Raw genomic sequence first — 13,473 nt, 5'->3', positions numbered from 1 at the left:
CCGAAGCGGACGAGCGAATGACAGTTCAGCAGCTGGCGACGATATCTGCAGTGCTTTACGCTGGACTGGCCCCGAATCTGGTGCATGCTGAGCCGCCCTCGGGGAATGGTCCCAAGCGCGCAGTCCTCCGTGAGCGCGACCACAACATCGTTGTGGTGCATCCGGGATCGATTAACTATAAGGTGGCAAGCTTCCGGGCGAGCAATTTCCTCACGTATGCAGTGAAGCTGCACACGTCGCAGGTGTACCTTCCAGCCTCCAGCCTCGTGCTTCCGTTGGCTGTGTCTCTCTTTAGCCATGCTTTGGAGCCGCTGCCACAACTACGGCGCAAGGATAAGGATGGCAATGAAACCATTGGGCTGCGCGTGAACGATTGGGTTGTTTTCCAATCGTCGTACCGCTCAGCGGCATTGTTGCAGGAAATGCGCGACGTGGTGCTTGAGGTCATCGACTCGAGCCTGCAGGCGCCACCGTTCGCGCGCGGTGGCAACGCAGAGACTGAAACGCAAAAGTCCGAGCGAGAGTCACTTGTGGATGTGCTGCGCGTGCTCTTCCTCGCCGAGTACGAGGAGCGCGACCCAAACAAGCAGCTTTCGGGACAGCTCTGTGCCCGCAAAAAACGCAATTAGAAAGTAGGCGTAGGATAATGCTTACCCTTTAAACAATAGATAGAGGCTACATTGCATCGTAAAGCTTGTCCCGTAGCGCAGAAAGCTTAAGACAGGCAGGCATTAGCCCGCGGGGAGATGGCCCATGTAACGAATATGGGCGGGCATGTTGAAGTGGTTTTGGGAATAGGCATGTTGAAGTGGAGTTGACCTACGAGAATGGGATCTACTACTGAGCAATGGCTGGAATCGTTACAGCGAGTACTGCGCGGCCATGTAGAGCGCCAGGAAAGCGAAAGACCGTCCATCATGGTGCACTGGTTCAGCTTGACCAGGGCATCGGGCTTGTTCAGGCGCGCATAGTTGAGGTACAGCAGCGACAGCCACGAATTGGACACGTCGTTGGAGGTCACGATGTCCAGCGTGGACAGGATGTTGTCCCATTCCTGCTGCACAAACGTCGACGTGCGCACGTACTCGCTGAGAGGTGTGACCGGCAGCATCTGGATGCCGTGGATCATGTACTCGTCGGCGGAGAACCACGTAGCGTGGTCAGCCTTGTTGTCGAAGAGGATACCGGCCACCATCCGCGGGCGATACGCAGCCGGGTGGATCGTGTTCGAGCTGTCAAACAGGAAGTACGTCTGGATTGCGCGCATGCCGACCTTGCTCATGAGCAGCCCAATGGACTGCATGCGCGTGTTGTTCGTGGCCTGGCCGAAGAGCGCCATACCGTACGAAAAGTTAATGTCCTCGGACGTGGACTCTTCATCCTTGCCGTCTCCCAGGGACGTCATGCCGTGCGAGTACGAGTGTCCCCGGAACCAGTCGAAGCCACGGAACTTGGGGAAGTACGGGTCGTCACGCGACGGGTTGGCCACATCACGGAGAAGAACCCGCGTCATGTTGTTGAGGTCTCCAATGCGCGACCAGGTCGGGTGCAGATAGTTGATCACCGACGCCATGTGCACCCAGTAGCCGTAGTGGTAGTGGTGGTCATTGTACACGGTGTTACCGAAGTCAGCGTTCATGTCGCCCGTCGCGAACCCTTCCGAGCTCACAATGCCGCCCATGACGGCGTCGTATTTCAGCGGGTACTTCCAACTGTTGTCCAGGAATGGAGTGATGGCGCTCTCAAGCTTGGTCACACAGCGCCGCAGTAGAGACATCAGTGCCTACGATCACGGGATCGTTGGCCATCAGACACAGCGACGCATATTGCTGCACGAGTTTGCCCGTGAAGTAGTAGCTACCATCGATTGCCACGGTCAAGTGCTCTGAATATCAGCGCGCAGTTTCGTGAACAGATCCTGCTGCAACGCGGCAGCTTGTCAGACGCGATCGGGGATAGTGCGTCACAGGAATGTTTCGAGACTCGTAGAAGCACCACGCAGGTGGAGATGTCAGCGTCACGAAAGCCTTCATGAGGCCTCGCGTGGCCGAGTACATCGCGACATTGGTCACTTCTGCGACGCTAGCCGCTGTGAGTGACTTGGCGTGGTGATCTAGTCCGTAGTGAAGCAACCCGTTCGAGCAATCACCGTCGGTCTTCCATTTGAAGGAGTACTTGGAGTCGCTGGTGATCTCCACGTCTCCTCCGGTCACAATACAGCTGCTGTACTGATCCTGGGCGGCGGACTGGGTGTCATCCAGAATTGATGAAATCCGCATCACTCCGTTGAACGAGGTTACCGCCTGCAAGATCATGCTAGTAGCAAGATTTAGCTGGATGCCACTTGTCGACGAGGACGACGGGAAGACATGGAGCCACCATTGCTGGCCGCTGACTGCCACAATGTTAAACTTTGTGCCGGAGTAGATAGTGCCGATCGACGCTGCAACTCCGTTGATTGTTGCGATGGGGGCCTCGAAGAGGATTTCCGGTGTGAGCCCTGGTAGGTGGCGGTGAAGTACGCCATGCCGCTCACCATGCTGGTTTTAATCGTACCCGTCGATGAAGGAGCCTGGAGCTGGACGGTGACGCCCAGGTCCGTCCAGTTGACGATCTGCATGTCGGGGATCGAGGTTGCAAACTCGCATGCAGTCAGCTGGATTTCATTTCGCTTCGGGTGTGCGTAGTACTGGGCGACTCCATTGATGACTCCGCCGAAGAACCTGTTGCGGTACGGATAGCTGAGTGCGAAGCCGTAAGCCCCGACGACTCGACACTCACAGCGAACGGGTTGGGCCAGACAGGAGAAGTAGCGTTGGTGGTGCTATCGCATGTGACGAGGTTGCCCCACCAGGCGTTCGTGGGCACCGGTCGACTCCGCATCGTGTCTAGGTGCCGAGGCAGGCAGAATGTCGACTGCTCAACAGTAGCGTTAACGAGCAGCGTCGGGGACGGGAACTCGCCGCTGGGATCCCATGAGTCATTTTGCGCACCGACACCGCAAAGAAGCTGGGAACACAGTCCTGCCACTAGTAGCCAGGAGCGACGGGAGGCGGAAGACGCCTTACTGGAAGACGAAGGCAGGTGGATGCTCATCGTGAGATGAGATGAGAACTGAGAGCCACCGTGCCAGGAAGCAGTGCCAAGCTGCCTGTCATCCTCACTATTGCCATGATCTCGCTTTCTTGAGCATGATCCCGTGCTACGCCACCAAGGCAGAAACGATAAAGCTCCGCAAATAGTCTGGAATGCATCTAGCAGGTTTCACATCCAAGCACCTAGCCAGAATTATATCAGCGCTGTCAAGTCCGTGCAGGCGATATTGCTGGGGCAACTTCCCCACGTGGTGCCCAGCGTTCGTTTCACCACGCGTTGTCACAGGAAACAACCGAGATGGGATAGTGGACAACGTGGAGAGCGTCATCGCAGCTTCGCTGGGAACGTTCTGTCGTCAGACACCTTCGCGGGCCACGCTGTAGCAGAAGTACATGTACACCGCGTGAGCAGTCACAGCGCAAACGACATTTCTCCCCGCTGCCTCCAATGATGGCTAACCCCCGTAGCGTTGGAACTCGTACAGCATGTGCGCAGCATCTGCCGCCAGGTTTTTCTTCGTAACTGATACCCTGAAGCTCTCGCTTGATCCACACCCGCCTCACCTCACTCCCGTACAATAGCCCGCCATGCGATTGAGTCCCTCATCATACTGTATGTATGATTCAAACATACTCTCGCGCACGAATCCGCTGCCTGCCTTCTCACTGCAAATCGCTGGCAGCACTCCGAGCCACGTGACGCACCACCCAAAAGCGCTGCGACGTCCGCAGAAATCCCATCAGAGACATACAGATTCCTCTCTCGCACCGGCAACACCAACATAAAACTTAAGTGTGCATTACATGTAGTGCTACAGTGCCGTATTTCGAATCCAGGCGCAAGTTGAAGTTTGTATCCATATGGTCTCCTACCCCTGATTGGCGGGAATTTCGTCCAATCCGCAGCGTTCCAAATAGAAACGCAGGTCGGGCGCGTCACTTGCTCTGAGTATGGGGCCGCCTTCCGCCTACACAAAACCACCGATAAAAGCTCCCGAGCCAGCGCCCAAGCTCCCGCCCCAGCGCCTCGTGGATCCTTCCCCCGGCCCCTCGTCCTCGTCCCCGCTCTCCCCCCGCCCCCCATGAGCGAGCGCGCGGCCGACGGCGCCGCCAAGCCGCCCGCCAAGGCCAAAGATCCGACGATCCAGCTGAGCGTGGACGACGAGATCGCGACCGTCCAGACCACGGCGTCCACCACGAAGAAGAAGGAGGACATGCGCAACGAGAGCACGGGCATCACGGTGGGCGACTCGGCCCACACGCTGTCCGACGTACGTGGCAGGAGAAGAAGCAGAAGAAGAAGAAGAAGAAGAAGAGGAGGAGGAGAAGCTGACCGATTTCTGTTTTTTGTTTTTTTGTTTTTTGTTTTTTTATTTGTGGATTAGGGTAAGACGATCCACTACTCGGCCGAGCGGATCATCGGCAACGGGTCGTTCGGCGTTGTGTTCCAGGCCACCGTGGAGGAGACGGGCGAGATCGTGGCCATCAAGAAGGTGCTGCAGGACAAGCGCTTCAAGGTGGGAGGAGAATGGGGTGTTGGGGGTGTTGCAGTTCTGAGTTTCTTATTTTCTTATTTTGCTATTTTTTTTTTTTGCAGAATCGGGAGCTGCAGATCATGCGGCAGCTGCACCACGTGAACATCGTGCAGCTCAAGCACTGCTTCTACTGCAACGGGGAGAAGCCCGACGAGCTGTACCTGAACCTGGTGCTCGAGTACATTCCCGACACGGTCTACGGCGTGGCGAGGCAGCTGCAGAAGGCCAAGCAGTACATGCCCATCGTGCTGGTCAAACTGTACATCTACCAGATCTGCCGCTCGCTGGCCTACATCCACTCGATGGGCATCTGCCACCGCGACATCAAACCGCAGAACCTTCTGCTCGACCCCAGGTCCCACGTGGTAAAGCTTTGCGATTTCGGCAGCGCCAAGGTGCTGCAGAAGAACGAGCCCAATGTGTCGTACATCTGCTCGCGCTACTACCGGGCCCCGGAGCTGATCTTTGGCGCTACGGACTACACCACAGCTATCGGTGCGCGTCTTGTAGCTGTGCTATCACGGGAGTATTGAGCTTGGTACTGACTTTTCTTTCTTGGATTTTGTTTTACAGATATTTGGTCACTAGGCTGCGTGTGCGCTGAGTTGCTGTTGGGGCAGCCGTTGTTCCCTGGTGAGAGCGGTGTGGATCAGTTGGTCGAGATCATTAAGGTTTTGGGCACGCCGCAGCGCGAGGAGATCGAAGCCATGAACCCGAATTACACGGAATTCCAGTTCCCGCAAATTAAAGCTCACTCTTGGAGCAAGATCTTCCGCTCACGAACCCCGCCCGAGGCTATTAACTTGCTGTCCAAAATGCTGGTCTATGATCCGAAGCGGTAAGAGCTGGTTGAAGGTCTGCTGGCAATGTAATGGGTGCTGACTATTTTTTTCCACTTGTTTACCTGATCTAGACGTGTGAAGCCGCTTGAAGCCGCCGCCCACCCGTTCTTCGATGAGCTGCGGCAGAAGGATCTGAAGCTTCCAAATGATGTCCCTGTGCCCGCGCTGTTCAACTTCACTCTTCAAGGTGCGCATTCGTGCTAGTATGTCGTGGGTTGACTCAGCAGACTTCGTAACTTTTTTTCTTGTGAATTTAGAACTGTCGCAAGTGGATGTTAGCACGCGCGAGATTTTAGTACCGGTCCATGAGCGAAACTCAACGAATTGGCCGGTCTTAGAGGACGGCACGTGGCCTGACGCAGCTGCTCGTGGGACTTCCTAAACGCTTGTACATCAAGCAAAACATGAAAGGCCCGAAGGAGACAGCAATGAAGTTGACCAAGGGTGAAACAAAATGTATTTTGCTTGTATCTTTTTCGGGCCTGGCGCTGTTGTGGCATGATACATTCCTGGCGTAGATAACGTCGCACTGACTCACCTCATAAGGTAAGGATGTTTGTGGTGGAGCTGTCACTACTGCTAGCTTCCCGGATGCTAGAAAGGGGGTGTACCGCTACCTGGCCCAGCAGGTGAGCCTCAGGCCCGTTATGAAACCCTGCCGAGGTGTGGAGACGACGCCCTCGAGTTACTACAATAAGTAAGTACTGAGGGTTAAGACTGCGACCAGAGACATCAAGCCGCATCATCCTGAACTCACCTCCGTTTTGAGCCATGGCTGGCAAGGCGTCTGAGCTCCCTCCTAATCTATTGCTGTTGTGAGAACTCAGTCCCAACGACGTTTGTGGCCGCACTCGTGCTTGCTCGGTTGCCTTAGCTTGTTGGAAATGCTCTTCCCATTCCTTCTTTGTGTTTTTGATATCCTGACCAACACTCATTCGTCATCTTCCCTCTTTATCCGCAAGCAACAGAATATTGAACCTACATTTCGAATGAGCTCAAGCGAGACTTCGTTTTGCAGGATAAGCTCAGTCAGCTCCACGTCGATGAGAGCGGACTCGTCGAGCAGCTAAAACAAGTAGCACACAAGTGCGACGTGAGGATCACCTGATCAGCAAAAAACTGCACCAGTCACTTACATCCGAGTGAGATAAGCGTGGAGGGTCTAGCATCTTGTCGTCTTGGTTCTTTGGCCCAGTTGCTTCGTCTCCGTCTGCCTGTATTCGTGGTGACTTCAAGTTTTCAAGAGATTCTTCGGTCTCCTTGGTTTGTCGAAGCAGCATTTCTCTCAGTCTCGCATTTTCCCGCTGTAAGCTTGCATTTTGTTGCTGCAAACACGTACAGAATAGACAGGATTTAGCTTTACAAATTTGGTGCTGTACCAGTCAACGCCAATACCTCTAACGACTTCATTCGCTTCGTGTCAAGGAGTCGGGTTGCGCTTGGATTGTTTTCGAGTGACTAGCTGCTTCTTCAAATCTTGGATCTGTTCTTGTAGAATTGGAATGTTATTGTTTTCGGTCTGAAGCTGCTTGTTCTCTTCAAGTAGCGACTCGCTGACTGCATCGAGCTGGTGATTCTTGTATCGCGCTAGGGATTCCTACAATTACTTAACATTAGCGAAAGATATGAGATAACTTAGATCGGAGAAAGAAACTTACCATGAGCACTTCGATGTGCTTCAGCAACTTTCGGATTGTGGTGTTGGGATCTGACGGATCCACACCCAGATGTGAAGTTGATACGCTAGGGGATAAAGTCAGCTTCTTAACATCGCTTGAAATCGACGACACCACCCCATCAGCACCAGTACTGTCCGTCTCGCTATTCGGAAGCGGATTAGCATTGCGCATTTTGTCAACAAAGCTCGATGTAGTTGGAGCATCTTCATTGGCACCGCTGTCGCTCGAAAATGTGAAATTTGAGGACTGCTCAGCAACTGAAGCCCCGTTAGCGTTCTCAGCCAGATATTCCAACAGAATCGGGTTGTTGTTCAGGAAGTCGTCACGAAACAAGCGAACATTTCCGCGGGGCATGAGGTTGCTTGCAAAAGGGTCGACGCCATTTGGCTTCAAGGTCTCGGTAGTAAGCCCTCCTCGAGCCCCGGGGGCAGCAGGGGCGGTAAATGGCCGAGCCCCGATGAATCCGTTATTACTTTGGCTGTTCTTGTGCATCGACGCAAAAAACTCTTCTGTCAAGTCCTTATCAAGTTGAGTAATATGATCACCGTCTAGCGTCTTGAGACGGGAAAGTACACGGACAACCCGGAATTTATAGCCCTCGACGTCGCGCGAGCACGGATTCCCACCCAAATCCAGCGATCGTAGCTATTCATCCGTAACTCGTTAGATCGTTTGCACCAAAAGCAATGCGGGTGACAAGGCATTCATATGATACCTTTGGGAGACCACGGCAGACATGTAACGCTGAATCAAGGTCGGTGATGCGGTTTCCGTACACAGAGAGGGTGTTAATTTTCTGCAACTTGCGTAGGGGAGATATATCTACGATCTGAGAAGCATCAGAAATACATAAGAAATACATAAGTCGATGATTTGGAGCATGTCGATTTACCATCCACAGCAAAACCCGCACCTGGTTGTTGGCAATAAACAACTTCTCCAGCCCGGCGCACTACACTCATAAATATAAAAAAAACGTCAATAATAAAGTAACCAAGATGTTGCTCAACGTCGTTCGTGTTCCACCTGCAGGTTGTCGAGCGCCTCGATCTGATTGAAGTTGACATTGAGCTGCTCACGACACGACAAAACAAAATGACGTCAACGCTCGGATCATCAACCGCAATGTTCTTCACCGTTTACTTTCAAACCTCAATCAGGTTCACAAAGAACTGGAAATGTTCGAGGGACGTGAAGCGGTTGTGCGACAACGAAAGAATCTCGAGCGACGCCAAACTCTGTGCGCAGGTTTCCTGGATCCCTGCTAGCTTTTCATCGCGCATAATCAACTATCAACAAGGAAACAGAGTCAGAAAGAGACCGAACTGTAACGTCAACAACACACAATCCATTTCACCTCCTTCAGCGCCAACAGGTCGTAGACCCCCGCGCGGTTCATGACCACGTCGGTTGTCAGCGTCAGTGACCTGGGTGAAGCCATTGTCCGCTCTGTTTCTCCCTGATTAACCTCCGTGCCGCCACTATCGTCCGCAGCATCGATATTCATCGTGCACTGCAGGGAGTTCACGACGGTTCAAGATCGGGGAAGCCTCGTGTAGAGTACACAACTTCAACTTGTGTCGCGAAACGACGCGAATACAAGTGTAGCCATCTTTAACCACTTCCAGCAATGAAATACACCCGCGAGGAGGTGCCGAAAATTACGCGCCCCAGCTCCCTCACAGCTCTGGGTGAAGATGTTGGGACCTCCTGCGCGCGCAATGGCCACCGTGCCAAGGCGAAAAGCAAAATTTCCTGGTACCGGTAGGTCATTCTACCTCCTGGTCGATCTCAAGGGTTTGGACAGAAGCTTATATACATCGGATCAATGTGTACAACCAGAAACTCGTTCGGAGATACGGTCCCGCTCCCAGAGATGCCGCCTGAGCCGTTGGCGATGGACCCACCGATGGTGATCCCCTCAGATCTCCGTCCATTAGGTAGCAGACGCCGTTATTTGCGCACGATTCAGCTTCTTGCCGACCCATTGCCCGAGGAAGAGATGAATCGAGAAGTTGAGAGCACTGAAGCACCGTGCTTATGTCCGGCGACTAAATTACTGCGTCACCAGAACTCAATATCCTCGAAGCGACAGCTCTCGAGTAAGAGGGACCGGAGACTCGTGAAGTCTGTTTCTCACAGAGAGGTGGCGCCCTGATCGCCCAGACATCAAGAAGGAGAAGATCGAGCCACTACATGGAAGAGAAGGAGCCTCCCATACCAGAAACCTTAGAGGTGGAGACCCAGCAAGTACCGCCAACTGATGAGAGTGATGGCACTTCAGTCGTGGAGGCAGCACCGACATCAAATCCACTTGTCACCGGCAAACGCTGTTCAGCTCGTCTGGTACTCCTATGTTTTACAGTAATGATATCATGGACCACGGCTGACAGTGTTTTTTTTTTTTTAACTTGTAGACTTCCGTGAACAACGCTGCTAGAGGAGTGCGCAATGTCAATGGTGATCTGACTGGAGAAAACGCGACGGCAAGGGCTCTTCGACTGCGACGTATTTCTCGAGAGGGAACGCTAGATGTCCAAAACAGTCGAGACTACTTCGGCAAGACCGCGAAGGAGCAGTTTTACGCACAGTACAAGCAGCTTTACTCGCGGCCATACTTGTTCATGGACAGCAAAGTAGCTGGTGGAGCGAAAGGCGCAGCCTCAGTCACAGAAGTGACGTCACTACCAGAGCGAGAACTTTCACGCGGGGATTCAGATGACGAGGTGGTTAATAAAGAAAGCGCCATCATCCCGGTATACCCATCATCGAGCGAGATGCGGAAGGTTAACGATGAGTTGAATCCATCTCGACTCGTGTCCAGGGTCTCGTCATCAATTCTCAACATCGACCGCCCGGAATTGCCTCTACGAGACAAATTGTCTCCTCGTGCACACTTCTTGGCCTCATGTTCAGCGAAATCTCAAGTTGTAGTTCCATTTCTCATCCGCAACAGGAAGACTACAGTCTTTGACTTCTCATTCCAGTCGCTCGGAGACGCATCCATCTCGGCGTTTGCTAAAAGTCTTCTACACGACCTGCCGTTTGTGGAAGAGATCAGCGTTCGTGATAACCGCCTCAGCGACGATGGACTGAACGAGCTCCTTCAAGCTGTGAGTGAAGGCAGCTCGGCACTTAATCTTCGCCGACTTGACATTTCGCAGAACCAAATAGGATCCAAGAGCGCTCAAACACTTCGTGAATACCTTGTATCGTCCAGCTGTACTCTGGAGATGTTGCATGTGGACAACGCAGACATCGACGACCACGAATGTGCGGCCTTTATGACAGCGTTCGAGAAGAACCAATCGATCACACGACTTTGGATGAGCAGGAACTGCATTGGCAAGGCCGAGAACCTCAACGTTGTCCAGCCTAACTTCACAACAGGTGGTGAGGCCATAGCCAACATGCTGCATGTGAATCCTGTGCTCGTTCATCTCGATCTGTCGTGGAATTATTTGCGCCTGGAAAGCAGCATTGCGCTTGCGAACTCTATCCGTGATAATGGTACACTTGTCGAGCTGAAGCTCGCCTACAACGCATGCGCAGATGCCGGCGCCATGATGTTTGGCGAGGCATTGCGCTTCAACAAAAGCCTGCAGATGCTGGACTTGTCCTACAACAGCATCGGGGTGAAAGGTGCAATGGTACTTGCCAACGCCATCAGGTCAAATCGCACGCTGCGTACTCTTCAGCTTAATGGCAACAACATCGGAAGAGAAGGTGGTCAATTGCTTATGGCAGCACTTTGCGGGAATCGAACAGAGGTCGGCTGCACTATTGAGCTGCACGCCTGCAACCTCGGAGTAAACATCCTCCCAATCGGGGCATCAGCTCCCTCCGCAGTTCCTGGTGCACCACTATCCACGAATACATCCGATCCACGCGGCCGTGCACCACAGCAGAGTGCTAGCGGGGAATTCAATATGCAGAACTTGCCAGTGTTTGATGCAAAATCGAGCCGAATTTTCAATCCAAGAGAGCCCGCCGGCAGATACTCGCTTAACCTCGTGGAGCCTTACGACAAGATGATCGCGATGGAGCTCGTTCGTCTTGCAGCCACTAGAAAAGGATGTCGCTTCTTGCGCATAGAGTATAAAACACCGACATCGGCAAGGAGGCCAATCACCCTTATCAAGAAGGAGAATCTCGCCGTGGAACAGCACAAAGGCGCAAGTACTCACCGCAGCATGGAGAACAGTGAAGAGGAAACCACGCTTGAGACGAGAGGAATAGACGTTCTTTTCGCCAACGTAGATCGGGACAAATCAGGATACGTTGACCAGGAAGAGCTCGAGGCAGTGCTAAACCAGCTCGGACTCTACCCTCAAATGGATAGTTTGGCGTCCATGTTTCAGAAGTTTGACTACAACGAATCGGGCTTCATCGAAGAAGGCGAGTTCAGCGCTTACTTCTTCCACGCCGTGTTCCAGATGATTGACGAGGACTGTTCTGGCAAAATCGACGCCGACGAGGTCGAGGAAGCCTTCAAAATGTTGGGGATCAACAACTACGACGAGAAAGAAATCGCCAACGCCATTTCAACCTACGACATCAGTGGCGACGGTGAGATGGAGGAGTACGAATTCGTCGAGTTCATGAAAGATCGACTACTAGACCGAATCAAGAGCAAATTGCTCGGCCACGATTCGAGCGACGACGATGCGGACCTCGAAAAAGTTCCGCTTGTGTCCTTGTTGGACGCGTCAACACAAAAACCATGGGTCATCCCTGAAGATGGCCATCTGGAGATCGATTTCCTGTACGACCGTGAAGCGTTTGCTACGAATGACGAAGCCTTCCGCCAAGGTAAAATATCCCGAGTTGGTCTCGAGCTGTTGATCCGAAACATCACTGAAGTCGCAACTTCTAAGGCTGAACAAGACGATCTCTTCCACGTGGCCATGTACGACTCGGAAATTCGTCTCACAGCAGTTCAGGCTTACCAGCTCCTTGACGCCTGTCACTATCTGAAGCCCGAAAGCAAGAAGATCGAGACGATCGCGCTCATGCTCCCGCAAATGCTGACGGCAAAGGAGGCACAGATTCTAGTGGGACGGACACTGACGCTCATGCAGCGATGTCGTCTGAAAGCTCAATTGGGCAGCGCGTACTCCGTAGTGCTGGGGAACCCAACCGCACATTACTCCTTCGATCTGGCCAAGCACAAGGACCGCATCGCGCTCAATAAACTGGCCGAGGTCGCGCAGAGCGAGAAGCTTTTCTCCAAGCTGCGATCGGGTCGCGCCGACACGTCCCAGCATGGCAACTGGGAGAACTTCCGCAACGAAGAGCTGGACGGCCGTAGCATCGTGCTCACCAACTCCTTCTTCCACTCGCTGCCTCGCCGAGGCAAGCTCTGCTTCGACTACGTAAGCACCACGCGCCCAAAGCGGGGCACCACGCAGATCAGCGACCGGCGCTTTGACCAGCTCATCAACTTGCTGCAAATGGACGTCGTGTTGCCTGACGCATTGGGATCTCTAGGCCCCACTCGAGCTCAACGCGAACACGGCCAGCGCCAGCCGAAGCCACTGCAGAACTCGGCGAGCACCAAAAGCGACGACAGTGATCAGGCCGCCGCGCTACCCGGATCTTTAGCAGCGCGGGTGAAGCGCGCTGCGTCCAAGGAGCAGTCCGAGTTCTGGACCAAGACGCGCGCGTCGGTGCTCAGGCGCGGCTGGGACTTCGTCATGAACCACGCGTACACGTTCCGCCTCACGGGCGCCACCAAGGAGAACGTGGGGCTCAAGATGGTGCAGATCGAGTCGGCCATCTGCGACCGGTGGCTCTCCTGCGAGCAGGCCTCCAAGATCATCTCGTGCATGCCGGCGACCTTCCACGCGCGGCCGGAGACGGCGCGCATCCTGTTCTCTCGGCTCATCGACCTGCACAACTTCTACCGCCTCTACGACGCCATGTCGCGGCCCGAGCAGCACGCGAGCGCGCGCATGCTGGGCTGGCTCAACATCATGAACCCCATGGCGCCCGAGCGCGTCTACGCGCTCAACCTGTCGGTCCACGACGAGCGCGAGATGACCAAGGTGCTGGTGGACCTGGCCATCGGCGAGCCGGGCGAGAACTGGCTCAACCAGAGCTTCACGCTCGTGCAGGGCGAGCCGGGCATCCCCGGCTGGAAGCTGCCCGCGCGCTGGGAGAAGGAGGACAACAAGGAGGGCGGCGTCAACCGCGCAGGCTTCCTCGGGCTCGAGTACTACTCGGGCCAGGACCGCGGCTGCGCGCCCGTGCTCTCGCTGCGCAAGACGCTCATGAAGCGCGTGCTGTGCGGCACGCGGCTCTACTGCCTCTAGCAGCTCGG

General features: G+C 54.1%; 7 protein-coding genes across 10 annotated transcripts; 3 read left to right on the top strand and 4 right to left on the bottom strand.

The window, feature by feature from the left end:
• Positions 1 to 216: 216 nt before the first annotated feature.
• Positions 217 to 629, top strand: IUM83_07230 (ATP-dependent RNA helicase; the record flags this gene model as incomplete). The annotated part of the gene is made up of 2 exons (XM_067931507.1): positions 217 to 221; positions 296 to 629. 2 exons carry the CDS (start codon positions 217 to 219, stop codon positions 627 to 629), a joined length of 339 nt encoding a protein of 112 aa, XP_067780321.1.
• A 231-nt stretch (positions 630 to 860) lies between these two features.
• IUM83_07229 (putative endo-1,3-beta-glucanase) lies at positions 861 to 1,777 on the bottom strand (the record flags this gene model as incomplete). Its single annotated transcript, XM_067931506.1, has 2 exons — positions 861 to 872; positions 941 to 1,777. 2 exons carry the CDS (start codon positions 1,775 to 1,777, stop codon positions 861 to 863), a joined length of 849 nt encoding a protein of 282 aa, XP_067780465.1.
• A 115-nt stretch (positions 1,778 to 1,892) lies between these two features.
• Positions 1,893 to 2,620, bottom strand: IUM83_07228 (putative endo-1,3(4)-beta-glucanase; the record flags this gene model as incomplete). The annotated part of the gene is made up of 2 exons (XM_067931505.1): positions 1,893 to 2,500; positions 2,557 to 2,620. 2 exons carry the CDS (start codon positions 2,618 to 2,620, stop codon positions 1,893 to 1,895), a joined length of 672 nt encoding a protein of 223 aa, XP_067780466.1.
• Positions 2,621 to 4,177: 1,557 nt separating this feature from the next.
• On the top strand, positions 4,178 to 5,904 carry IUM83_07227 (CMGC/GSK protein Kinase; the record flags this gene model as incomplete). Of its 4 annotated transcripts, none has more annotated exons than XM_067931501.1 (6): positions 4,178 to 4,366; positions 4,481 to 4,612; positions 4,693 to 5,125; positions 5,219 to 5,468; positions 5,544 to 5,669; positions 5,892 to 5,904. In XM_067931501.1, the coding sequence occupies 6 exons, from the start codon at positions 4,178 to 4,180 to the stop codon at positions 5,902 to 5,904; spliced, it is 1,143 nt and encodes a 380-aa protein (XP_067780468.1). The 4 variants fall into 4 exon arrangements, with proteins under 4 accessions (XP_067780468.1, XP_067780469.1, XP_067780470.1 ...); XM_067931502.1 differs by having other exon boundaries at positions 5,204 to 5,468; XM_067931503.1 differs by lacking the exon at positions 5,892 to 5,904 and adding an exon at positions 5,730 to 5,854 and having other exon boundaries at positions 5,204 to 5,468; positions 5,544 to 5,659.
• Positions 5,905 to 6,011: 107 nt separating this feature from the next.
• On the bottom strand, positions 6,012 to 6,752 carry IUM83_07226 (Protein phosphatase 1, regulatory subunit; the record flags this gene model as incomplete). Its single annotated transcript, XM_067931500.1, has 4 exons — positions 6,012 to 6,160; positions 6,230 to 6,392; positions 6,455 to 6,538; positions 6,609 to 6,752. The coding sequence occupies 4 exons, from the start codon at positions 6,750 to 6,752 to the stop codon at positions 6,012 to 6,014; spliced, it is 540 nt and encodes a 179-aa protein (XP_067780472.1).
• A 140-nt stretch (positions 6,753 to 6,892) lies between these two features.
• Positions 6,893 to 8,658, bottom strand: IUM83_07225 (Protein phosphatase 1, regulatory subunit; the record flags this gene model as incomplete). Its single annotated transcript, XM_067931499.1, has 7 exons — positions 6,893 to 7,069; positions 7,131 to 7,796; positions 7,867 to 7,980; positions 8,065 to 8,103; positions 8,178 to 8,222; positions 8,303 to 8,440; positions 8,509 to 8,658. 7 exons carry the CDS (start codon positions 8,656 to 8,658, stop codon positions 6,893 to 6,895), a joined length of 1,329 nt encoding a protein of 442 aa, XP_067780473.1.
• Positions 8,659 to 10,384: 1,726 nt separating this feature from the next.
• IUM83_07224 (Leucine-rich repeat-containing protein 74) lies at positions 10,385 to 13,465 on the top strand (the record flags this gene model as incomplete). The annotated part of the gene is made up of 2 exons (XM_067931498.1): positions 10,385 to 10,793; positions 11,412 to 13,465. The coding sequence occupies 2 exons, from the start codon at positions 10,385 to 10,387 to the stop codon at positions 13,463 to 13,465; spliced, it is 2,463 nt and encodes an 820-aa protein (XP_067780474.1).
• Positions 13,466 to 13,473: the final 8 nt, after the last annotated feature.

Source organism: Phytophthora cinnamomi, assembly GCF_018691715.1.
Source record: "Phytophthora cinnamomi strain GKB4 chromosome Unknown Contig127, whole genome shotgun sequence".
In the NCBI taxonomy this organism is placed as follows: domain Eukaryota; phylum Oomycota; class Peronosporomycetes; order Peronosporales; family Peronosporaceae; genus Phytophthora; species Phytophthora cinnamomi.
The sequence above is the reverse complement of the archived record's forward strand: the minus strand, read 5'-3'. Positions and strand labels throughout refer to the sequence as shown.